General features: G+C 32.4%; 1 protein-coding gene across 5 annotated transcripts in view; it reads left to right on the forward strand.

Annotated features, from left to right (window-relative positions):
* Positions 1-13707: 13707 nt before the first annotated feature.
* The window catches only part of LOC131047909 (probable leucine-rich repeat receptor-like protein kinase At1g35710), a 193253-nt gene continuing 180258 nt past the window's right edge, over positions 13708-26702 (forward strand). For 4 of the 5 annotated variants that reach the window (XR_009106307.2, XM_057981724.2, XM_057981725.2 and 1 more), the window contains exons 1-3: positions 13708-14015; positions 14091-14235; positions 26101-26172. Coding sequence is in view for 4 of the 5 variants with exons in the window: in XM_057981724.2 (XP_057837707.2) it covers positions 13916-14015; positions 14091-14235; positions 26101-26172 (317 nt within the window). In the remaining variant the exon portion in view is untranslated. The remainder of the gene's footprint in view (positions 14016-14090; positions 14236-26100; positions 26173-26702) is intronic. The other variant, XM_057981723.2, reaches the window with a different exon arrangement.

The following is a 26702-nucleotide window of genomic DNA, read 5'->3' on the forward strand; positions in this document are numbered from 1 at the left end:
GGAGTCAACTATTTTCAAGGTGAAGCAGATTAAGATTAAGAGTCTTTTCCACAAATCTGAAGTCTTTGGCCCTTTTTTGACCAATAGTTTGCAAGAGTTTTTTCCAAGAAACAACATTATAATTCCACCTATCAATATGCGAAGATAAGTTCTTATTATCCTTATTTAGGAGCCTGATGAGGTTAATGGCAACAAGGACATCAAGATCTTTCAGTAAATTAGAGTTAAGAATGAACTTCTTAGGCCCCACCACATTAATAGGTAAGGAGTTAGCAAGTTTGATATGAGAAGTAATAGGGTGGTAATCCGAGAGAGTAAAAGGCCAGACAACAGTAGTAATTGCCATTGTTACTAGGGATAAATGAAAAAAACATCTTTATTGGCATAAAAACGGTCAAGTCTGCAATAAATTCTATTACAGCCATTTTGGAAATTGCATCAAGTGTTTCAAAGACCCCTTATATCGGCCTTATTACCAAGAAGAGGATCAAACAGTTTTTTCTTAAATTTCATTCTATCCCAATGAGATTTTTTAGAGCCTTTCCATTCAAAAGCATTACCCCCCATTTTATCATCACAATTCTCAATCATATTAAAGTCTCCTCCAAAGATGTAGGGAATATCAGGTAAGGATGCAATCCAATCCCAAAGGGCACTTCTTTCCTTATAGTCATTGGATGCATAGATAGAGCACACCCCAATGAGGGTATTGTCAACATTAATAGAGGCCCAAACAACCCTGTTACAAGGGGAGCAACCCTTGTCAGTAATATGGTTTGACCATCTGGGGTTAATGAGCAGTCCAACACCACCTTTACCCTTGAGGTGATTGGAGCAAATTTTGATGGAGTGTTTCCATATGAAATTAAGGTTAATATCCAAGGTAAAATTAATAGTTTTAAGCTCTTGAAGCATCAGAAAGTCCAAGTCTTTATGAGTGTCCAAGAAATGTTTAACAATCTGCTTTCTGTCTGGGGCTTCTAGCCCTCTAACATTCCATGAGATGTACTTCATGGTAAATAGGGGGGGAAATTACGAGCGCTTAGCAGCATGAAGGCTGCTATCTCAAGCCGTTGCAATTTCTTACATACAATCTTTGAATATTCTATCCTTTTCATGTCGTTGCAATTTTCATTTTTCATATCCGGTAGGATAAGTGAACCATGGGCTATATATATACATATATGTATATATACATATATATATATATATATACATGTATATATATACATATATACATATATACATATACATATATACATGTATATATATACATGTATATATATACATGTATATATATACATGTACATATACACATGTATATATATACATATACACATGTATATATATACATATATACATACATACATACATATATACATGTATATATATACATGTATATATGTATGTATGTATGTATATATGTATGTATATATGTATATATATACATGTATATATATATATATCTATATATATACATATATATATATATACATGTATATATACATGTATATATATATACATGTATATATATACATGTATATATAAAGTATTAAAATAGAAAACTAAATATATATTAAAAATATTTAAGTTTGAAATCTATTTCTTTTTATGAAGTTACAAGTAACCATTGAAAGTTATTCAAATTAATTTAATTTATTATTATTTATCTTATTAAAAATATATTTATCATAGAATAATATATTTTGATTTTTTATATTAATTTATATAAAAAAAGGATTGATGAATATAAAAGTGTTTTCAAATTTGATTGTATAATAATTTTAATATTAAAATAGAAAACAAAAATTATATACATTAGAAAGATTGAAGTTTGAATTTATTTCAATTATTTATCTTTTTATGAAACTACAAAATAATAATTACAAGTTACTAGAATTAATTTAATTTATAATTATATATTTGATTTAAAAATTAATTATTATAGAAAAATTATATTTTGAATTTTTATTTTAATTTATATAATAAATTAATGCTCAACCTTTTTCTTTCTCTTTCTCCCCATCTTTCTCTCCCTTTATCTAGTTTCCTCCTAAGTGTGTGATGTATACACTAAAGAAGTCTTAAAGCTAAATAATCATATCCTTAATCAAATTTCAAATGACATTCTACCCTAAGAGTACCTTGCCAAGAACATGTGTTATTCTTGGATTGTTGGCATGAAATTAATCAATAATTAATTTCTCTTTCTCCCTTTCTGTTCACATATATCTCTTTCTCTTTTGATATATCTTCATCTCTCCTTCTTTCTCTTTCCTTTATCTCTCCCCATTTCTCTCTCCCTATCTCTCTCTATTTATCTATCTCTACTCTTTAGCTCTCTCCCTCTTCCTATCTCTATATCTTCTTATATCTTTATCTCCCCATCACTCTATTTCACAATCTATATCTCTCCCTCTCCCCCTCTCTCTCTTCCTCTATATCTCTTTATCCCTTTCTCCCTATCTCTCCTTCCCCATCTCAATATGTCTCTCTTTATCTCTTCATCTACCCCTTTCAATCCCTCTCCATCTATTTGTCTCTCTCTTCCACTTTTTCTCTATCTTCATCCCTACCTCCATCTTCCTCTATCCCCTTCTATTTGAAGACATGTCTCCCTCTCTCTATCCATCCATCCATCTCTCTCTCTCTCTCTCTCTCTCTCTCTCTCTCTCTCTCTCTCTCTCTCTCTCTCTCTCTCTCTCTCTCTCTCTCTCTCTCTCTCCCTATATCTCCCTCTCCCCTATTGTAAATGTAACATAATTAATATGGTTGGCAAAAATAATGCTTGTTTGTGTTGATTTCACTCCCTAGCTATAAGAATGATTTTCCTTTCTTATTCTTCAAATTTATAAAGTGATTAGCATATAAATTTTATTATATTTATTTAATTTTGCAAAATTAGGGCAACTATCATTTTCCACATTGTCCCAAAGATTCCTTTTACCAATAAATGTCACAATGTGGTCGCCTCATCATTTAGATTAAATTAAGCCCAAGAAAATATTTCAAGAGAGGTATTCATTTATTAATGAAATAATCAATATATTATTATTTTAGATAATATAATTGATTACACAAATATATAATATAATTGATAGAAAGGTTATAATTATTTAGTTTTATATGTGATTAAAAAGATGTTTTTTTATAACTTTACATGCTATCTAATTTTAAATTCTATTATTTCTCTTGAAAATTTAAAGCTTTGTTACATTGAGAATCCTACACTTTGTTTTGGTTTAGTCTCATATTTACATAGTTATGATTGTCACACTTGCAACTTTAATTTTGCTAGATATTATTTTGAACTTGCTCCATGACCTTGAACTTTTGAACATCTAGGATATTTATAATCTTGTTCACCTCTAATATGTAAGAATGATAGTTCTCAGAAGTACAATTACAAGCTGCTATGCTAAGGATAGGAATTTAATGAGCTTCCTACTTTGTGTTAAGCCCTTAGATCTATTCAATGATGTTGATCAACTTTCAACACATTCAGGTAAGAAAATCAAATGCCTAGTACTATCCTTATGATCTTGAATGTTGATGGAATGCTCCTTAAGTAATGCTTTAGTGATATGTGAATGAGTTGATTGAATCAAACCAATTTTTTTTCAATAACTTCATACATATTCAATGAAAAATGATATGTCCTATGCAATTTCCAAGTGACTTCCTCTGTTGGCACTTTCCCCTCTATAAAACCCATCTTACCAATTAGTATAATTATGAATGACATGCCAAATATCATAGTTGAAAATATTTTATGTTTTGATCCCCCTGATGTCTTCTCTCTGTTTATATCACGTTCACTTCATCTCTCCCTCTGTGAATCATACTATACATCTCTCCCTCTATCTCCCTCTTCCTTGTCTCTTTATCTCTTTCTATCTATATCTTTATCTACCTCTATCTCTTTATCTCCCTATCTCTCTCTTTATCTCTCTATCTATTTTCATATCCCTTCTTGTCTCCTTATATCACCCCTTCTTTTCTCTCTCCCCTCTCTACCTATCTCATAATCTCTCTCTACCCCTATATCTCTCCCTTTCTCTACCTCTTTATATATCACTTCCTATTTCTATATTTATCTTTCTATATTTATCTCTCTATCTTACGCTCTCTCTCTCTCTCTCTCTCTCTCTCTCTCTCTCTCTCTCTCTCTCTCTCTCTCTCTCTCTCTCTCTCTCTCTCTCTCTCTCTCTCTCTCTCTCCTTATCCCATGATTTATCACACACAAATATGCAAAAAATAGATCAAAAATTTCCCTCATCGACCATCCACACCTCTTCGGCATACCCATTGCCCACCAAGGTGCGATTGCTAGTTTATACATATATAAAATTATATTTATATATATGTGTATACAATATAATTCCAATAAACCATAAATTATTTCTTGCTACAATGATCTCTCTTTGATCTTATAGTAGCTTGAAAGGATTTATTTGTTAGAAAAACTGTTATGATTTTTTGTTGAGGGTTTTATAATTATATATTGATAGTTCTATTTCTGTTAACTATTTTTTCATTCATGCTTTTTATTTTGAAGTTTATTTTTGTGGAGCGTTTTATCGATATTACTATATTACAACTCTATATATGCATTTATAGTTGTCTATATGAGTTAATGCATTTATATAATTAGAAATACATGTATAGAGCTATATGCATACATATACAACTAGACAAATACACAAATACAACTATATTCCTATACATATATATAGAACAATATGAACATACATTTTTATGCACAACTATATACACATACATGGTTGTACACTTTTTTCTACAAATATCCAAAATTATAAGTTTTATTTATTATTTTTATGTTTACATATTATAAATTTAATTTACTTATATTTTTACATAATATTTCTCTATATAAATTTACACAAATGTATATACTTCTATACAAGTTTTATATAGTTTTCAATATATATATAGTTATAAACAAGAACACAATTATATATAGAATGCAACTTCAACAAAATCTAGAATATTTTTTGCTATGATAATCTCCCCTTTATCTTAAATCATGAAGGCCTCACTTGGGCCCATGCCCTTCTAAACAATGATAACTAAACCCCTTAACACCATACGCACCAAGTTCATAATTCATGCTTATCTATATAGAAACATGAATATCACATCTTTATGACATAATGATTTTTCTTAATGTTGTAAAAAGTTTATAATATCATATACTAGCGCTTGCACCAAAAGGAGGTGCAATGGTTAAGCCGATAGTGAAATATACTTTGAATAATATATTGGAGGGTACAAAATTGTAGAATGTAGAAATTGAATTTATTAATGATAAATATTTGTAATGTAAGCACAATAGTTTTGATATAAAAATCTAAATATGAAAAAATGCAAATTAATTTGAAAATATAAATTGTACAAATCTTATTACAATAAAAGAGATGATTAAAAGTGACTTATTTATTTGAGAGTTTAGGTAGAGTAAAATCACTCAACCTTACATGAAAAATAACTAAAACTTACTTCTTTTTTTTTTTTTTTTTTTTTTTAAAAATTTAATTTTTTATCTCTAAGATCATATGAGTTGGGTCACACTTATGTTGGATGAACTTAATTAGTTAATGTGACCTTTTTGTTCAAAGAGCCTTTGCTAGTTGCACCATTTGAAAATAAATTTTTAGTTTTATTAAAATATATATTTTTAGTCATTTTATGTTGTTTTCCAATTTTAATATAATCCATTCTAATAAAATTTAAGCAAACTAGTAAAATATAATTAGATTCATGAGAGTCGTAATAAAAGAATAAGTTTAGTATTTAGATTTTAATATTATTATAATAAAATTTAGAAATTTTGATAACCCATATACTTTGATAGTTTTAATAGATGCAAGATTCAAAAGAATTATATATATTTAATAAAAATAAACTTTTATAAGCCAATAACAATTTAAATTAAAAAAGGTAAGACAATTTTTTTTTTAATTTATCACAATTCAAATATTAATAAAATATGCATTAAAAAATATATTAATATATTACTAACAGTGCTAACATTATTAATATATGCAACTTTTAAAAATATTATATTTAATTTGTGTTTATATTGAATTCTATATATTATTTTATGTAATTCTAGAATAGATGTATTTAACTACATTATGCAAATGGTTTGATATATTATAATTATATTATCAAAATTTTGTAATCAGTGCCTACATATTATTAATAATTTATGAAATTAAATATTTAATTTAAACTAAATCTATATTTATTACTATGCAATACTAATCCATATTGTATTTAATTAATAAATTTTTTTTTTTAATATCTATTTTGATAATATTTATTTTACATAATTCTATATTTAAAATTTACTATTATTTTATAATTTTCTTTTGTATTAAACTTTACATTTTATTGTAAAAATTATAATATATATTTCAAAATTAAGTACATATTTTATATTTAATTCTATATTTTCAATTAAATTTTATTTTCTATATACTTTATATTATAATTAAATTGCTAAACTTTGAATAAGATTATATTTTATTTATATTAATTTTGTTGGAATTTCATTTTTTTTTTGAATATATATATATATATATATATATAGTTGAAATCTATACTAAATTTTACATTTTATATGTTACATCAAAATTTGCATTTTGTATATCATATTTTATTTATATGAAAATAATCATTAATTATAAAATATTATTATCATTTATGTTTAATATTAAATTTTAAAATTTATAATTTATATAATATTACATTTATATTTTTTACATTTTAATTAAAATATTAATATTTTATATCTCACTTTATATTTTAAATTAAATCAAATATTTAATATTTTATGTATAATCATTAAATTGTATAGCAGAGATATCAATTCATTTCGAACAATAGTTATTGATTTAGTCTTGTCCAACTGATAGCTCAGGCCAGTGGATCTATCGAGTTCCACATTCATCCAATTACTCTTTAAATAGTGAAACAGTGGAAGGAATGATGATAGAGGATCCCAACAAAGATAATTAGAATTCAAATACGAACTTCTTAACAAAATAAGGAAACAAATTCAACTCACCAGAATTTATTTCCTTGTCAGAATTTTAAGGAAACAAATTTGACATGAGACTTTTACGGGGTGTATGAGACACTCTCGGTGGGCATAGGCCACATAAAAATAGCCTATCGACTAAATATAAAAAATTAGGTCATTTTTTTAATGCATTTGAGGTCGACTTATTTTACATCATTGTGCTATTACATATTACTATGTTGTCCCTAAACCTAACCTGTAGCATATCTGTAAAGCCTCTCCCTTAAAATTGTTATTGCTTTCATGATCATAACTTGTTTCAAAGCCTCTCCAATCATGAACAAGTGTTAACAACTATAAACACATTCATGCACAAGTGTTGACATTAGAAAACACCATCATCTCAATCCTTAGCATGTGATGATAGGGAAAAAAACCATTTATGTGGGATGAATAATCTATATAGTTGTATGGTTGAGTAAAATGCATAAGGAATTATCTATGCAAATGTTGAGTTACACATGCATGTATACAACTATGTACACCAAATATAAAATTATGTATTTACATATACAACTATCTATATGGTTAATTTATAAATATAACTTTTCCACGCATATACCAATATATACACTTGAGAAAACTTTAGATAAACCTAACACAAATATATAGATACACCAAGACCAAACCACTAGAAAATAGGGAGACATTTGTCCAACTTTGATACAATTTTTTATGTAATTATAGAAATTCACATATATTAAATTTATAATGTTTGTATCATGGATTATATATTTCTTTTATAGAAATATGTACAAAAGATATGCCAACATTTAGATTTCATAGTCCTAAACTAAAAGTGAAAATAAGTGTAACATGATATGATGTTTTTTAATTGAGATTATATATAAATCTAAAGGGATATATCTATTTTTTACTATTTCAGAAATTTGATTATAATACAACTTTAGTCAACATTATGACAAGAAGTCAAAAGGGAAAGAGAAACTTGCAAGAGGAAAAGAGTAAACTTCTCATGGGGAGTGAATTTTAATTATATAAAATCTATAGACTAAGATACACCCACCACCAAATGAAAACTTGTTGCTAAAAGTGTAGTCACACAAACCTTGATCTATCTCTCCAACAAATGGTTGATCTACAACTGTAAAAGGTGATGCCAATTTGTCATCTACAAAGGTCTATATAAATAATTGAACAAATAAAAATGTTGAATTTGCAATTATAGTTGTAGAGGACAAACATCTATCCAATAGGGCTACGATGAAGAACTGGGGATTGTCCCTAGCAAGTTGAGGTTTTGGTTGCTTGGTCTTACCAACACTAAGAGGAAGGGATCAAAAACACTTTTAATAGATGAGGAAGAGGTCAAAGTTATTTAATGGTGCAAGGACATGGCTAGTATCGGTCATGGGCTTGAATTTGTTCAATAAAAATATTTTGGCTTAAATTATTCAATCTAGGTCAAACCCTTTCACATATGTGATGCCCGAGAGGTCATAGTGGGCAAGGTTTTGAAAGAGGCATATAGATTTAACTATTATAATTATAGAGTGAGTGGACATTGTTAAAGCACTGATGTTAAGTTCATGCATGGTTTCATCATTCTAAGATAACTTGCACAAGCTATATAATGAACATTAGTATATGTCTAGCAAAATATAGAACTCTAATGCGATTGGAGTACAAGGGATAAACTACAAAATGCATGCAATTTAAGATTGGGTTTCAAATATATGTCCCCCGTGTAATTCGCAAAAGTAGGGTCTAGACCATAGTACTAGCTTGTGTAAAAGTATCGAGACATATCATCCCTAGTTTTTATTTATTCAAGTATTTAAAAAATAAAGAACTAGACATTTATAATTGTGAACCAAGTCATACATGGAAGTCCAATAACTTGCATTAATGAGTTTAATAAGTTATTTTGTAATCGGATGTACAATATTTTTTTAAACTTATTCTCAGAGGGGTGTCACCAAAAAATAGGGCTCTTCTCATCTTTGAATTGCATGGTAGCCATGTTTCCTTCAATACAATTGAGAAAGTAGGACATAGAGGCATTAACTTGCTCAACCTCCCCTTACTTATCATCCGCAATATACAACCCTATATGTGAGTGTCTTTTCTCCATTCAGGAGATAATTCAAATAGTAAAGGACAACATGGATGGTAAACAATCATAAATTGAGATTAGAGGGGAAAGTTAGAAAGTCTTCAAGAGGACACAAGGCCAAGCGAGGTCTTCATAGTTGAAGATTAAGGAGTGATTATTATAATAAAAAACTCTTTATAGTTGGCTAGATATAACAAGGATGAAGTACAACATTCTCGAAAGCAATGCAACACTAGTCCACAAAAGAAAGCAACGAACTAAATAACGAATGCTTAGAATTGCTAGGTTTTGGAATCGAGTATTTTACAACTCAAACTATATATAATGAAGGTATGGACAACAAATTATTAGCGATCATGTACATTAATCAACTGAAGTTGTAGACAATGATGAAGGACTTAATTTACCCAAACAAATTAGCCAACCAAATTGGTATAAAGAAGCTACTACAAACTTAGGGGCATAGATAGATTTTAGTAAAAATAATGTGATTCTTTTCATTGCATCATCTCCAATACATGACCTAAGGGAGATCCTCTACTATTTTACAAATCCAAAAAATGCCAACTTTCATAACATAGATGACACTTTTGAACTAGACTTTGAAGTTGTGACATGCACTAAAAAATATAAGTTGGTAGTGAATTTATAACTCTCTTACTTTCTTAATTTTATAACGTAGAGTGTATATTTAAAGTAACCTAAAGGTCAATCTAAGGTGCTTCTAAGTTAAAAATCCCAAATTGTAACATTAGATGCATACATATTATAATTCAGGGGAAATGGGGTTTACTAGTCTAAGTTGTACATGCAAAGTAGGAATCAAACCTAATCCCATCACTTACATTGGAGAACAACCAAATAGGCTGAACTATAAATACTTGGAAGAGTTGGGTACTTGATGGGTTTTATTGTTCTCTTTTGTGATTTGAATTGATTGGATAAGATGAATGTAAGAACTAGGCTAAAAGGTGCAAAAAATACAATAAACAACATAAATAGGTAAATGAAAAACTAATAATTAGAGAACAAACCTAGATCTAGAAAGAGGATGTAGATAATAACTTGTCACAAAAATTTTAGCTTGAAATGGGTGGACTACGGGGCTAGGCACTATAGTCCTGACAAGTGACCCAATATAGAGAACATGGGTCAAACTGAACTCAAGAGTCTCCAATATTTTATATGGTCAGATTTTAGGTCAAACCACTTGAACTATGGTGCTAAAGGCCATAGTCCTAGTGGATAGGGGTGATAGGTACCCTAGTCCTTCTTTTTTTTGATGAATTGGTCTTGTTGCCTTTGTCTCAGTTTGTATTGTACTCTTGTATCCTTAGTTTGAACCTGGAACCTATTTATAAACTTAGTTATGTACAAGAGGAGAAAAATGGTCTTTGGGTTGTATAGGGGATTTCCTTATTTAAACCCTAGGCTGGACTCAACCCTACAATAGTGATGATTAGGAAAATATAAATCTGAAGTAAAATGCTTGAATGAAAATGCTCAATTGAAATGATTATACCTTTAATTCATGATACAATGCTCTTAAGATAAGTCCTCCATCTATTGATGCAATAACATGATAAGTCATGTCATAAAATCCATCATAAAAACATAATATAAGATGCATTTCTATAGCTTGTTGCTCCTTGAACTTAAATTTTCTCTCGAAGAATAATAATTTCTCGTGGAATGAAAATTGTAGATGATGAAATGAATTAGGAGTGATATCTTATATAGGGATCTCAAGGTAAAGTCACTTTTTGGCCAACTTAAAATAATCATTTTGTTGCATTGAATATAGATTTGTAAATGCCAAGATTGACATATTATCCTCTCAAAATTTTGGTTGAAGAGCATCAGACATTGTACACTAATTGCTAGTGTCTCGATAAAATAGGCATAAATTTTTAGGGTTGTGAGATGATAGGTCCCTAATACCAGAGTTGGAATTTATATAAAAATGATAATATTTAAGTGGGAGAAAAAGTGCATTGAACTTTAAAATGAGATAAGAACCATATAAGCTGAAGATGAAGTAGGACAAATGACACATTTAAAATAAGGGTCCAAATAGGAAATGTAGATCTACATTAAAGTTATATATCAGTTATAATCTTGAATTAAATATTAATTTAATGCTAGAAAATGTCCTATAATACATAGAGGAATGAGAAAATTAAATGCGTGCTAGGAGAGTATGAAATTGGATTCGTGATTAAATGAGGACAATTTATGACACTATACATACAAATGACAAACATGTAGAGAAACACATGTTAGAAAGAATTGCAAGAGAGAAAAAAGGGAATAGATCTGAGAAAGAGGAAAGGAAAACGAGAAGAAAAACAAGAAGAAACATATAAATATAAATTCAAGGGACAACTTACACATATAATTTGGCATAGGGAATGTGTAGGTTGTGAAGGGAGAATAAGGTTCAATGAGAGAAAAATAAGACAAAACAAAAAAATGAAGATGACTAAAATATGGTAGATCAAGCATAGAGATAGATGTTTAAGTTCAACAATATCTCCCCTACCATCACAACATATCAATCTAATCGAGATGTTTGAAATATTGAGTCCTACATTTGTAACTCTAACCAACCTACAAGTTGGGTGTAGTCCGTGTAGAAAAATGGGTTAGAGTTAGATGCACAAGCAAATTAGTCTTTGTTTGTAAAAATAGGTACAACACTAGGAGGTATTGTAGAAATAATCCATATTAATTTTAATGAAAATACTTTTGTTGGTATTAAATATTTGCTTTCTACATACTTGTAACAACCATTTCATTTCTTGAGTTTATGAAAAATCGAAGAACCTGTATCTCATATACAAACTGTGTTCATAGTTATAGACAACCATACTAGTACATTAGAACAACAATATTTGTTTCTATCTACAAGGGTTTTGTAGTAGTCAAAATAATTTAAAATTTTTATTTATTTATTTTTAGATATTATATGATAGTGTTTTGCAAAATTAGTATGAATATATAAGATCAATTTTAGTTGTTTCAAGTATTATAAGAAATTATTAGAATATTTATTAATTTCCTTGCTTTATTAATTTGTCCTCTTATATTCAACAATGTTTATTTTGCATTAAGGATTATATTGAAGAAAATGAAGACAAGCAACAAAACAAAATGTAAGGTACAACCTAGTACATCATAGATAAAGTAAAGTTTGTACTTGCTCTTAATGCTTCATGTCTCCAATGCTATAGAAACTAGTCGCCATTTTTCACATACCTACAAATAAAAATGATGTAATCCAAATGTACATACTTGCAACCTGTACACATGTAAAAAATTATGCATAAAAGTGGTACAAGTGTGTTTCTACTTGTCAATATTTGCTTGCACATGAGTGCGTTCCTATCAGATAAGATTTGCGCATGAGTGTAGAGGCTTTAGAAAAATATGTCCATCATGAAAAATAGTGGGTTGTTAAGGGAGGACGCGTCTATTCTGGCTTCAAAACGACAGTACGGATTGACTAACATGCGTGTTAGTCACGTTTTACACCGTTGATTTTGCAATTAATGACTGCGATTGACTAACCTGTCGCTAACATGCTGTATGAAAGGTCCGTTTTGGAGCCAGAATAGACGCAACCGTTAAGGGAGAGGCTTCACATATAGGCTTAAAGCTAGGTTTGTGGTTAACTTAGTATTATTTAATGACATGGTGGTGTAAAATAAGTGGATCTCAAATACATTTAAAATGTGACATAAAGTTTTATATAATGTCGCATATTATAAAAGTCTATATAATTGAAAAAAAATACATAGAAAAATATCATGTCAAATTTAGAAACATTTGTCAACAAAATTGTATACTAATTTGAAGGACCAAAAAGGGAAGGATGGGTTCGTTACTAGGAAGCCCTACTATTTGTGAGTATTGATGGTGATAGATTGAGAGTGGATCTTTTGCTATCAATATTTGTGCACAAGTAGGATTTTCCCCTTTGATGACACTTGAGTAAGGGTAGTGGTGATGGTGTTTCGTGCTCTCAACACTTATTCCACATGTCAATGCTTGCATGTAAGTGGAAAGGCTTTAACAACAAATTACCATCATGAAAAATAATAGAATGTTAAGGAAAAGACTTAGCATATAATATGTAATCTTAAGATGGTATAAAACAAGTGAATCTCAAATACATTTTAAACATAATACAAAATTATATAAAGTGACATTAATATAATTGTATAATATAGCATTTTCTATATTAAGATATTCAAAATATATTATTACATTAATTTATGATTACATAAACTATTTATATATGAATTTGAATGAACACTTTAAAATAATCACTTATTTATGTCCATATAATAACTCATAATATCTTTATTATTATTGCATAAAGACTAAAATAATCCCTAATTTATACCCATATAACAACTAATAATATCTTTATTTTTAGTCAAAGACTAACTTTAACACTTATATCACATATTAAGCATAGTTTGGACGTATTTTAAAATCATTTAATTTCAACACCCTATAATCTGCAACAGTGGAGGAGAAACATGCAACCTTGTAATTTTAGTTAAAGCCTGGGTGCCATCGATATGTACTCGTCGTCTCTTCTACTTGTCCCGGTGTAGTCGGAAACAAACTCCTCGTATATGTAGGAATGCATGCACATGGAGATGTGAAGAGTGCAGAGGAGAGGGCATTGCAGAGCGGGCGGAAGAGAGGAAGAAAAAGAAATGGCGAATTATTGCAGAACGATGTTATGGACATTGATGATAATATTATGCGTTCCTCCACCTCGTGCGCTCGTTAACTGCAAACTTTTGAAACGAGATGGTATGGTGGTTTATACTTCAAATGTATCGGGAACTCCGAGAATATACGTTTCACTGACGTGTTATTTGTTTGCAGTGAAAGCATTGAATGAAATACAATCTTGTTTAGGGTGGAAAGTCGTGTATGCCTGGGTTGGTGATGATCCATGCGGAGATCAATGGGCTGGAATTACTTGTTCTCCTCATCCATCTCTTCCAAATTATCAAGTTGTCTCACAACTGTGAGTCTTGTCTTCATACCGTCCTCTTTTCCTTCAATTGAAATGTTTATGGGGTGGATTTTTTGTAGCATTATTTTGACTGCTTTTTTAAATTTTCACGAGGATTTCACAGTCCACTAGATTGAACAAGAGGAGCTGGAAACCAGTGTGTGCTTTATTTTCTTTTACGTTTATGAATACGGAGAATTATTCTTTTCGGAGAACTTCTTGGTATCTAGCATAAATGCTATTCAATCAAATCAGAAAACTAAAAGCGGGAAAATTTTGCTTTTTCGTCCTTGTTAAATAAATATTACACTTACAGATTTTGTTAAATACTTCCCTGAACGGTGATGTTAAGTTCATATTCTGAGATTTAAAAAAGAAATTAAAGATTTTTGGGGTAAAGTAAAATTCTTTTATATAACAAAATCCTTTCAATGCGTTTACCTCATAAAAAAGTAGTCAGTTGACATTATTTTAAATGGACTTTTGGCACTGTTTGATGTGCGGCTTTAGTGTTTTTGACGCGTGCATGCTTATTGAAGTCTTTTCTCAAAGTATTCATCTTGGAGGGCTTCAATTTTCATTCTTTCAGAAATTGTTTTAAATTTCAAAGTCAATCTTCAATTTTATTCTTTATGCAAGTTTTTTTTAGCTTACAAAGTCAAGCGCCTTCAAGGTTTGCTGTTTTGGCTCTCTCTTGGTTTTTTTTATCTTTCCTTTTCTATATTAAGGCATTGTATGCGAGGGGGCTTTATTTTCCTTCTTTAATATGGTTATAAACACTTACTCTTTATTCGCAATGAAATTATCTGTGGAATTGTGATACTAATTTGTAACACCCATTCAAGCGAATGTTAATTTGCCACTTCATTGGCTAAATCCATTGATGAAGTAGCGAATGCTTCATTGATCAATTTCTAGGACATGGAAGATGTTAGTTCTTGCATCCCCACAGTTATTCCCTGCAGAACAAGAGGACCTTCTGCAGTCACGTTATGTTATCAACATCTACGTGAATGTCTTCCCTAATTGGCAACAAAGAGAATAGGTGGTTGAGGGTCACATGGGATTTGAATAGCTTAAAGGAACACTGTTTTTGAGAAAACAAATTGGAAAGAATTGAATAGTTAGCTTTGTCTGCAAGTGCCCTATTTTGATTTTTGAAGGGTTGGTATGATAAGTCTCTTAGAAATGGTGAGGAGATGGAGCAAAGGTGAGTAGGCAAGACAGAATAGGGAAATTTCTGTTCTCTAAAGAAAATAGAATGTATGCATTCCAAAATTACTTTTGCTTTTTTATTTGTCAAGGACTTGTGGGTGTGTTGTAAGTCCTTGTTCCATGAATTTCCTTTATAGTGCCTTTTATATGATCTCATTCATTTTAGCTTCATATTTGCCGCTTATCTGCCTATTATTCTTCTACATGATGCGCTTGTGCTTGCTTAATTCCTTTTAGCTCTCCTTAAAACCTTTTTATTCATCATGGTTCATTGAACAAAAAAAGGCTATATCGTGATCTACTCAAATATGTTCTATCTATGTGAGCGATTGATAGTGACATTTGCTATTTAGAATTGAGATGTAGGATGGAACCTTTATATCCTTATCTTACTTCACTTTATCACTTGCTTTGCTCTGCATTGGCAAAACACTTATTAGCCAATGGCATCATAAAGATCTTTAGTGAAAGGAGCTTCAACAAGGGAAGGTAAGGTTCAATTACATACCTTGGGGATTCAAGAATAGATTACTTATCTCTAATAAATCATACTAGTCTTACAAGTCCATTGCTTTGATCTAGTAGGGATTTCTCTAACCTTCTTGAATTCACCTATAACATCTCTCTTGACAAAGTATTGAAGCCAAGGAGGTTAGTGCACTAACAATTTGATTCTAGGAAGGTATTCCTCTACGCTACTCCTATGAGTCATGCAGGTGTGACTTTGGATGATCTTATTATAGTTCTTCCTTATTATTTACATATTGTGTTGCTTATTACCCTACCTATAGCTCTTGATTATGGCCATATCTACTTAATGCATTGTGTATTGTCTTGTGAGTGTATTGGTTCTAAAATTAACCATCTTTTCTTGAATTAGTAGAGGCCTCCTTTTAGGCCATACTTTTTTTGTGAACATCTACAACTATTGGAACACCATAAATTTGGGCAATACAACACACCCTTGGAAAAGACTTCAACCAAGAACCCATGATACAATAATGATATAATAGATATATGAAGCAAAACAAACAACTCAACTAAACAAATTACCTCTACTGCCCTTCAAAGATACCACCAATCAAAGAAATTTTAAATTTGCAAAATATATACATCAAGAGGAACTAGATCAAACAAATGACCCATCACTTCCATCCTCACCCCTAATTACATAACCTTTGTATTATAGTCCCTATCAAAAACACTTTTAGAATTCTAAGTTCTCCAAGACTAGCCAAAATCAACTTCATCTGCAATGGATAATGACATCTTGATGAAGGAAAAAAAAAAATTATAGAGTTGGGTCAACCCTAAACCACTGCCATGCCAATATTGGCATAGTGTGATGGTTTAAATGTGGTGTTGTTGTTCTAGCCACCAAGGTTGAAACCCCATTGGGGTGTTATTGTTGAGTATTATGTTGGGCATGAGGTCCCTTGTTTGTGGCCTCATCGGTTTATAGCTCTGGATCAAAAGCATTTATCCCTCTTAAAAAAAAAACCCTAAACCACTACTATAACCATACAACACCAAATATTCAACCAAAGCATGAATTCGATTGATCTTACCTTGTTCCTTGATGATTTTGATGATTCCCTTAGTGATTGTTCTAATGTCCCCCAATTGAACTCCGGGATAATTAGTATTCCACTTTGCTAAACTCCTTGTAAGGAGTCTCCCAACTCATCCACTCCACCAAGTTGGGCATGATATCCTATAATCATAATTTATATTGTTTTTGGCAGCATTCATGTGGTTATATTTGAAACATGCAAGGTCTTTCAAAGATTCATAGATTTGCAATGCTTCATAGGATTGGACTTTTAAGATAGAGAGAGAATGAGCACGTTCATCTTCCACACGTTGTTGATCTTGCCGGTTCCATGACTCCACTCCATACTCTACTAGAGAGTGTCAAGAATTTTAATTACATGAGCAAGAGATTCATCCCTCATGCCATCGTGAGGAATATTTCAATACACATTCTATGTATTTTGCCTCCATTCCTCATTCAACTCTATAACATAGATATTAACTTGAGGGGGAAGTGGCCTTTCATTTTTGCCATTTATCCTACATATAAAGGACCAACTTCCTAATGAGAAGCCACATCAAGTAGAGTCTCACCATAATCAATCATATTATGATCACCAAAAGAGCCCATATTCCCATGATACAATAGATTTGATCACGCTACTCCTATAGTCCCAATGCAATCCATCCATTAAGAAGTTCTAATGAGGATTCTACAAACAATTATTTGATACGTTACTTGGTTCTTTCTTATTTTTATGATTTTTGAATCTGCTGCCATTGATTTCTACCATCATCACTTTTCCTCCTAAAGGAACTGTGTTGACAACTAATGCTAAAAGGTAAAAATCATTCTTAATTTTCTTCTCTTTTTATCCTTGCACCATTTGGTGTGAGATATTAGCTTGCCATCCTCTACTTGTTATTGGATTCCTCCAAACTCATCTTCATACTCTGAATTTTTGTTCCCCATGTTTGCGCTTTCTTTTCTCCTTCTAATGTTCACTTCTCCACTTCACATAATCCAAACTCACCTTCATACTCTGAATTTTTGTTCCCCATGTTTGTGCTTTCTTTTCTCCTTCTAATGTTCACTTCTCCACTTCACATTTTCGCTGATCTGCTCCTTTTCTTTGGACACCATTTGGTTCCCATCTCGCTAATTTTAGCCTTAAAAATGCTATTAATTTTCCATTTTAATACTCAAATACATGGTCACTTAGCTATGTACTTGTAAGTTTCACTAGCATTAACATGAAATGGTAATTGATCGATTAACAAAGGAGAGGAATACTCCTTAAATAAGCAATTACAAATGATGTTTCTAAAACAGAAACGATTGAGAACAAAAACAATAAAAGGAAGTTACTAAAACTAACTAAACCATTAACATGACCATTGCAAGCTAAATATAACAATGTTACTTTAATACCCTCCCTTATTGGTCATTCTACTAACTATATCATGTTGCACCCTAAATTTTACTAACTTGTTTGATCTCAAAGACTTGGCTAGAATGTCTACAATCTGATCCTCAGTTGGAACATACTACAGCATTGCAGATCCATATTCAACAAGCTATTGTATGAAGTGACAATGGAGCTCTATGTGCTTTGTTTGCTTGTGAGAGATTGGATTCTTGGCAAGCTTTAACACCCCTTTGTTGTCATAGAACAAGGGTGAAGGCCCCGCATGAGATATTTTCATGTTAGAAATCATCCTTCGAAGCCATATTGTCTCACATGTTGCTTTAATAGATCCTCATACTTTGCTTTGGTCAAGGAACAAGCTACTGCCAATTGCTTCTTACTGATCCATGTGATTGCAGCTGTGCCAAGAAGGAAGACATATCTAGGAATCCCAGAAATAGACTTCCTGTCATCAATAGAACTTGCCCAATTTGAATTTGTAAAACCAACTAGCCTAGGATCTTTGCTTCTGCTATATAGAATGCCAAAGTCAGGTGTCTCTTTCACATATCTTAGTACTCAACTCGTTGCGACTCAATGTTCAGCCTTAGGGGTAGTCATGAAACGAGAGATGTAATTCACAACATAACTTAGATTAGGTCCAGTGGTTGTAAGATAGATGAGCTACCAACTAATTGCCCAAAAGCTGACTCATTAACCACTGATGAATCTGATTTGGCCGATACTTTCAGCCCTTTCTCCATAGGTGAAGATGAGAATTTACAATCTATCATCCAAAACTTGTCCAACAAACTCTTGTCATACTTTGACTAAGAAATGAAAATACTGCCACCTATTTGCCAAACCTCTACATCGAGACAATAATGCAGAAGATCCAAATCGGTCATATCAAAAGCTTGACGCAAATGCAGTTTGATTTTCTCAAGCAAATGTGCCTCACTACCAGTAATGATGATATCATCCACATAGATGAGAAGAAGAATGATGTCACTACCAGTGCTCTTGACATACAAGTTGGGATTTGAAGGACTTCTTTGAAAACCCTGTGCATCCAATTGTTTGTCATTCTTGATGTACCACGCCTTGGGGGTCTGCTTTAGATCATAAAGAGCCTTCACTAGTCTGCATACCTGGTGCACTTTGCTTGCAACCTTGAAACCTTGAGGCCGTGTCATGTATATCTCTTCCTCCAAATCACCATTGAGGAAGGCAGTCTTTACATCCATTGGATGGACTTTCTAGCCAAACTGTGCTGCAATGGATAGAACCAGGTAGATGGTGCTCATCTTTGCTGTAGGAGCAAAGATCTCCTCATAGTCAATGCCTTCTCCCTGTGAGAATCCTTTAGCCACCAATCGAGCTTTATATTTATCAAGAGTTCCATCAGCTTTATATTTTACTTTGTAGACCCATTTGTAGCTAATGAATTTCTTCCTTGGTGGAAGATTTGAAAGAACCCAAGTGTTATTCTTCAAAAGAATATGATGCTTAGATACCATAGCCTTTTCCCACTCAGGTTTACCTCTTGCCTCTAAATAATCCTGGGGCTCATAAACATTCTGAATGTTAGCCATAAGAGCAAAATTGACAGTACTTTGGTTGCTCTTGCCTCCGGATGATATACCTTCAACAAGCTTATTATCTCGAACATCACCAATGAGCTTTTCCCACCACTTAGGCTGGAGAGTAGAAGCCTTCTTCCAAATTAGGATGATCATCATGACTTGGGTTGCCTAGAATGAAATCATTTGGATGCTAATCTAGGTTGTCCTGAGGGAAATTTGTAGATATAGGTTCGTGCCTAGGAGATTCCACAAGTTTGGAACCATCAAAATCCCTTCCTTTAGGTGGAGCTAATGGAAGTCTAACACCCAAATCTTTAGCTTGCAAATGCTGATCTTCAAGACTCTTGATGGGAGAAGAGAGCTGAAAGGGCCCACCTTCTTCATCAAAAACAACATCTCTACTGAATGTGAGAAATTAGTGTCCACATCAATCAGCCAATAGGCTTTATGATTGTCACTATAGTTTGTAAGCATTAACTTTTGGCTTTTGGAATCCGATTTGTTCCTCTTTGCATTTGGAATCCAAACATATGCAACAAACCAAAAACCTTGAGATGGTTGATTTTTGGTTTCCTCCTAGACTAAGCTTCCTTTGGGGTCATCTTCTTGACAGCCTATAGAGGAGACTGGTTAAGAAGGTACACTGCAGTATACATTGCCTTAGCCCAAAACTTCTTTGGAACATTTCTGTTCTCTAGCATGAAAGGCCATCTTCGTAATAGTACGGTTCCACTGCTCAACAACACCATTCTGCTAAGGGGTATAGGGTGTGGTAAGCTAACACTTAATACTGCGTTTAGCATAGAAGTTGGTGAATTTGTTGGAACAGAGTTCACCCCTATTATCTGACCTAAGAGTTATGATTGGAGATCTTGACTGTTTTCAACTAATGTTTTAAACTTTTGAAATTCATTAAACACATCTAATTTTGCCTTTGGAAAAACACCCACATTTTCTTATTGAAATCATCAACAAAGAGAAGAAAATACTTGGCATCAGTGACCAATGTAGTTTTCATTGGTCCACAAACATCTGCGTGAACCAGTTGCAGGACCTTGGATGCTCTCCCAGCTTGTCTGACTGAGAATGGAGTTTGATGCTGCTTCCCTACTTGGCAAGCTTCGCACACACCATGTGTCTGCTGTTGAATCTTAGGTAAGCCTTCTACCAAATTCTCTCGAGTCAATTGAGAGAGGTATGATAGGTTGAGATGCCCATATTGCTGATGCCAAAGAGTACTAATGGAGAAATCGATGAAAGAATGCAAAATTATTGACGGTACGTCTGAGAATACTAAGAGCAATTATAGAAAAAGAAAAAGAAAATTAGGAAATAAGGAAATATTGGAACAGAAAAGAAAAAATATAATTCCATTGAAAATTGTAAGAGAGACGATTATAAGGTATGACCACTTTATTATCATATTGCATGATAACATAAAGAAAGGTTTCAATTGGTAAAAGGAACACAACAAATCGTTCGGCTTCCTCATATTGTACGACATCGATAGATAGACAAAGTTTCATTAGTTCTTGATTACGTTGTACACCCATGGCCTCTGTGACTTATTTAGTAGCATTTCCACATAGTACGACCTTCACTATTTCTGCTCATGTGGTGACAATTTCACTTATATTTTATTGCCATTTCACTCTTAGCAATTTATCGTCCACTCACCAAAAGTATGGCTCCATTGTTGAGGGCATTCAACCAACGACTGCAAAGTGTACGACTCCATTGTAGAGGGCATTCAACCAACATATAGTAGAACTGTAGAATGTATGACTTTGTTGTTGAGGGCACTCAACCAACGTACAATGACCTTCATAGCACTAATGAGGGAAAGTATGACAATGATCTTTGAGTGTGCGGCAACTTTACATTGTACGGTTTTCCCTGGACATCGTACGACAACATCAATTCACTCAACAAGCAGTGTACATCAATAGGCAAACCTCTAGTGTACAATGGTTGGTTCTTTTTTTAAATGCATGGTATCTTCCACTCAGTTCATGATGGCTCTCATTCCACATCATACGGTCTAGTCAGAGCATACAATGATTGTGAGTGTGATCTTCCACTATAATAAGAGGAATAAAAAAATATTGTGAATTATTGTCTATTTGCAAGGGTTTATAATTCATTTTTGCATCTTTCATTAAGTTTATTAACCATTAGGAACGAAATCAAATTGAAATATTAAACATCTCTAATTGGGATTATTACACAAAATCATTAATACTAACCAAGGCAATGGATTGATTGCCTTGAAATTTTACCGTTATTAATATTGGCACTTCTATTGTTCTTCCAATTCTAATAATGCTATTCTTTCTTGTTGCTTTGATGTAGTTTTTTTTTAAAGTTGACCTTTCAGCATTTACATTAGTGACTCTTTTTTGCAAATTAAGATAATCATTGCCCACCTTGTAGCAGTGTTCTACGCCAATGCATCCCCCCACAAAATCCTCGCATTTCTAGGACAGGGGGACATGGGGGAAATGTCCCCCCGTGGCACTGCCATCGCTTCCAGGACATCATTGAGATGTTGGGGACAATGGGACGTCCCAGAGATTCCTACATGCCCCTTGACCATCCTGGGGATGTCTAGGAGTCTCCCATAGCCCCTAGACCTCATGAGGGGTGCTACCCCTCAACCTTGGTGGGGTTAGAGCCCCGAGACCCCCGCAAGGGGTGCTCCCCTTGGACCCTGTCGGGGGCTCTACACCAAACCTCTGCAAGAGGCACTACCCCTTGACCCCAAACCTCCACCCACCTTTTTTATTGTTAATGCAATCATTTCCATGCTTTTTATGTTTATTAGTTTAAAATTCACTTAGTATGTCAAAGTTTCATTTGCAATTCTTATACTTATTCTTGGTTTGCTTCCAAAATTTCAAAACTCTTCCCACCATTGTTAATGTTCAAATTCCAATGCAATCATTTTCATGTATTTAATGTTTATTAGTGTAAACTTTACATATTGCGACAAAGTTTCATTTATAGTTCTTATATTTATTCCTTACACATCTTTTTTTATAGCTAATTTTTTAAGTACTATATGTATCTATGCCATCCCCCCATTGTCCCCAAGCTTAGGCGCTTGGTTCCCATGTCCCCCCATCCCGAAACTTTGTGGAACAATGCCTTGTAGTTATTATTTCTTTTCAATTTCTTAATAAAATCCAACTACTAAGTACTAGGGCAGCAACAATTTCTTCCTTGAGATCTTGGAAGGCCACATTTACTATAGTGTGCAAGATTGTAAATAATTCTTAGAGTCAAAGTAGAGGAGAAAAGTCTAAACATTGAAAATGAACAAATCCATATTTTCATAGACCACTTGCAAGGTATTTCTCCCTATAGAAACCACTCATAGCTATTTTGCATGGTTTATGTTTGTCCTATCTTATATAAGACCACATGGGCATGCCCATTGCTCATCGACCATACTCTTTTCATTTTAGTTGTTTGATGTTGAATTTGTAGCTTGTTGATATTCATTTGTAGAAAATTTTGTTGAATCTTAATTGCATGTGGATCTTATCTAAACAATGTTCCTGCGGTATAGAAAACCTTATTCCAACCTTATCATAAAGTAACACAAATTTGATATTTGAATTCTATACTTCATGCTAAAGATAAAAACTGCCATAGAGATGTCTTTTTACTTTTGTAGAATCCTTGCAGTAGCATGAGTTCTCAAGATCAATAGATGACATCCTTTGTCTCGCATTATAGCACTTCTTGTTTTACACAGCATTTGTCCCTATTTTACAACCAATTCACACCTTACACTACTCTTAAAATGGTTGCTCATCTTCTAGTACTTCCTCTACAAACATCCTCCTCTTCACAAAACTTTTTTGAAAGTCTTAAGGTATATGCATATCACATAAACATCTTAGAGCCAACTAAACACCTATTCCAAGTCGTTTCACACTAGTTTAATGCTTATATAACATATAACATTCTGAACAATGAGTCAGGAAAGGTAATCTTCTCACAGCTATACAGTAATCGTAAGGTGCATAACACTAGGAAACAATGTGTAAACGGTTGCTTTTAAGTTGATCTACATGTACTTTGCATATTGAGTGCCTACCTATGATGGAGACCATGATTTAAATACATTTCTTGATTTTACAGCTTGGAATACAAGCTTTGTCACATAGAGGGAATGCAAATTGGTTTGATCCAAATGTACTTCCTTCTTACCTTGTGGATAAGTTATGCTTTGTCTAGGCATTGTCTCTTTTGCAACTAAAACTAAATATGAGCTTTCTGCAACATTTGAGGAACAATTGAGTATAAAAAATAAAATAAATGTCAAGGAAATGAGCAAAGAAGAATAAATTGGTTTTTAAAGGAGTTATGTGGAAGAAATATCATATAAGGTGATCTATGTGGGATGTCATGTCTCTTTTTCCAAAATTAATGAATGGGAACCTGAAAGTCCATTTTTTTATTGCTTGTAGGCTAAAGGGAGTAATTAGGGAAATAATATTGTAGTAATGTTTTAACTTTTAAGTTTGTCCTAGTGAATATTTCAAAAAAAGGACAACTTAAACATTAAAATAATTAATAAAATGAAACATCTTTGCTAATTTTGGATTTTGGGAATTGGGTGCCCAAGTGAGAAGGGAAACATTAACATGTAAAGGCATTTGTAAACAAGTAAATGGCAATCAGTTATTCATAATATCAAACCTTCTTTTCAGTGCAATTTATATGAGTCAATCCAAGGATAAAAACTCTTGAGGTTGAAAGGAATACAAGGACAATAACCCTTGAGATTTCTAATGGAGTTTGGGGACAAAAAACCCTCAAGTTCTAACAGGGTGATTCCAATTCAGGAATTAATATTATTTTAGAATTTAGATCAATTCAGCAGTCTAGTAATCTAGCATTAGTTTGCATTGTCAAGTATGTTGTATTGCGTCAGTGTTCATGTTCTGTAAATAATACATGATTTAAGAATTTGTGGCGTTATCAAAGTGCCATATTTGTGCCTCTTTACAAAATTATAATGTTTAGATATTCTTGTGATTAGTGGGTATCATACTACCATTGTTGTTGGAGAAATTAAATGACAATAATTATCATTCATTGGGACCATTGCATGTTCCATTGTGATCTTGATCAATAGCACTGATTTGCATTGCTTATTTCTGAATTCCCTTTCATTTGCCTTGGTCAGCCTGCTGCCAAGGATGATCAGATATATTTACATGAACCGACTTTACAGTGCTGGCTATGTCACTAGTATATAATCTATTGCATTCAATAATTTTTACCAGCAAATACTTCTTTAGCTGTGAAGGCTATGCCGCTGGCTTAGCAATATTTATACTTGAAAATAATCTTTGACATGCTGTGCAGTACTCTGCCAGCAGCGTTAGATAATGGATTCCATTTTGGGAGTTTTGTTTGTAATGATCACTTTGAGCATTAAGCTGAGTGGCTTGCCACTAGCTAGTAATATTCAGACAATATCAGCATTAAACACTGTATGCTCTCACCTTGCCCAATCTTGGGGACTTGGTGATCAAAAGGTGCTAAGTGATCTAAAATCTGATGAGTATAAGTAAATGTCTGAAGGGGATATTGTAGTGGGTAATGAAGAGTCATTCAGGAGGCCAGTCAGAAATTTTATTCGTACTGGTTATAGGGTTTTAGAGGGAAAATCTTGTAATGAATTTTGGGTTACTGCATGTAGTAGTAGTTTTTGTTGTAGAGAGAGTTGTATAGAAAATATTTCATGGACCCCTAGTGGCCATCCCACCAATGAAGGCCAGCCCTTTTTGTACATTATTTTTGAGTCAGAATTAAGGGTATCTCTTCTTTGGATGGCTGCAAATCTGTGTCTTTGTGGAGTAAATGGTGTAAGTATCCTGTTCTAACAAGTAAATAAATCTGTGTCTGGGGTTGGACCGAATCACTTTTGCTAACAATCATTTCACCTTGTTACCATGGTGATTTTTTGGTCATGCAAATATGTATCACATTCTGTTTATTCCTATCTTAATATTCATATTTTTGTTGGGAGACTGCAGTATTCCTAGCTTAGTAGGCATTGAAGTTTTGTTGCTTTTCAAAGAAGTGTAAACATGTTTTATATTAATTATCTGCAGAGAGCTTTATGGAGTTTCAATTGCTGGTCACTTTCCTATGGCAGTGACAAATCTTTTGGATCTTACAAAGTTGTAAGTACTCTTACACTTATAGAAGCGAATTCAGTAGAAGCAATTATATTTGTAGTGGTAGTGAAAAGGTTTGAGATGATGCTTGACTTGTGCTCTTTTATTTGGTGTATATAAGCACATGCATACACACACAAGCACACAGATGCCAACATAATTTTGTACATGCCTTTTTCAATAAGAGGATTTATTTATTCCCAGTTTGTAAGCACTTATAACGATATAACATCCTTCAATCAACAAAGTTTTCTAAATATAAAGGCAAACTCAATTATTTTTCCATGATAAGTCTAGAATGAGTTCTCTGAGTAGTTTAAAATGAAGCAAACCTTTTTCTCAATACTAATATGATAGAGTTATTGATCTCATTTTTTGGCTCATGGTTTTAAAATAATTAAAAAATGATATATAAAAGGAGACTATGTTATACAAGCTGCCATAATCTTCCCCGCAGAGGAAGGGAAGGCAACCTAAAGTAAAAAAACTGGGGGAGTCCCAATATTAGATAGAATTGCAATTGAAATGGTGACATT

The sequence above is a fragment of the Cryptomeria japonica genome, chromosome 3, assembly GCF_030272615.1.
Source record: "Cryptomeria japonica chromosome 3, Sugi_1.0, whole genome shotgun sequence".
Classification (NCBI taxonomy): domain Eukaryota; kingdom Viridiplantae; phylum Streptophyta; class Pinopsida; order Cupressales; family Cupressaceae; genus Cryptomeria; species Cryptomeria japonica.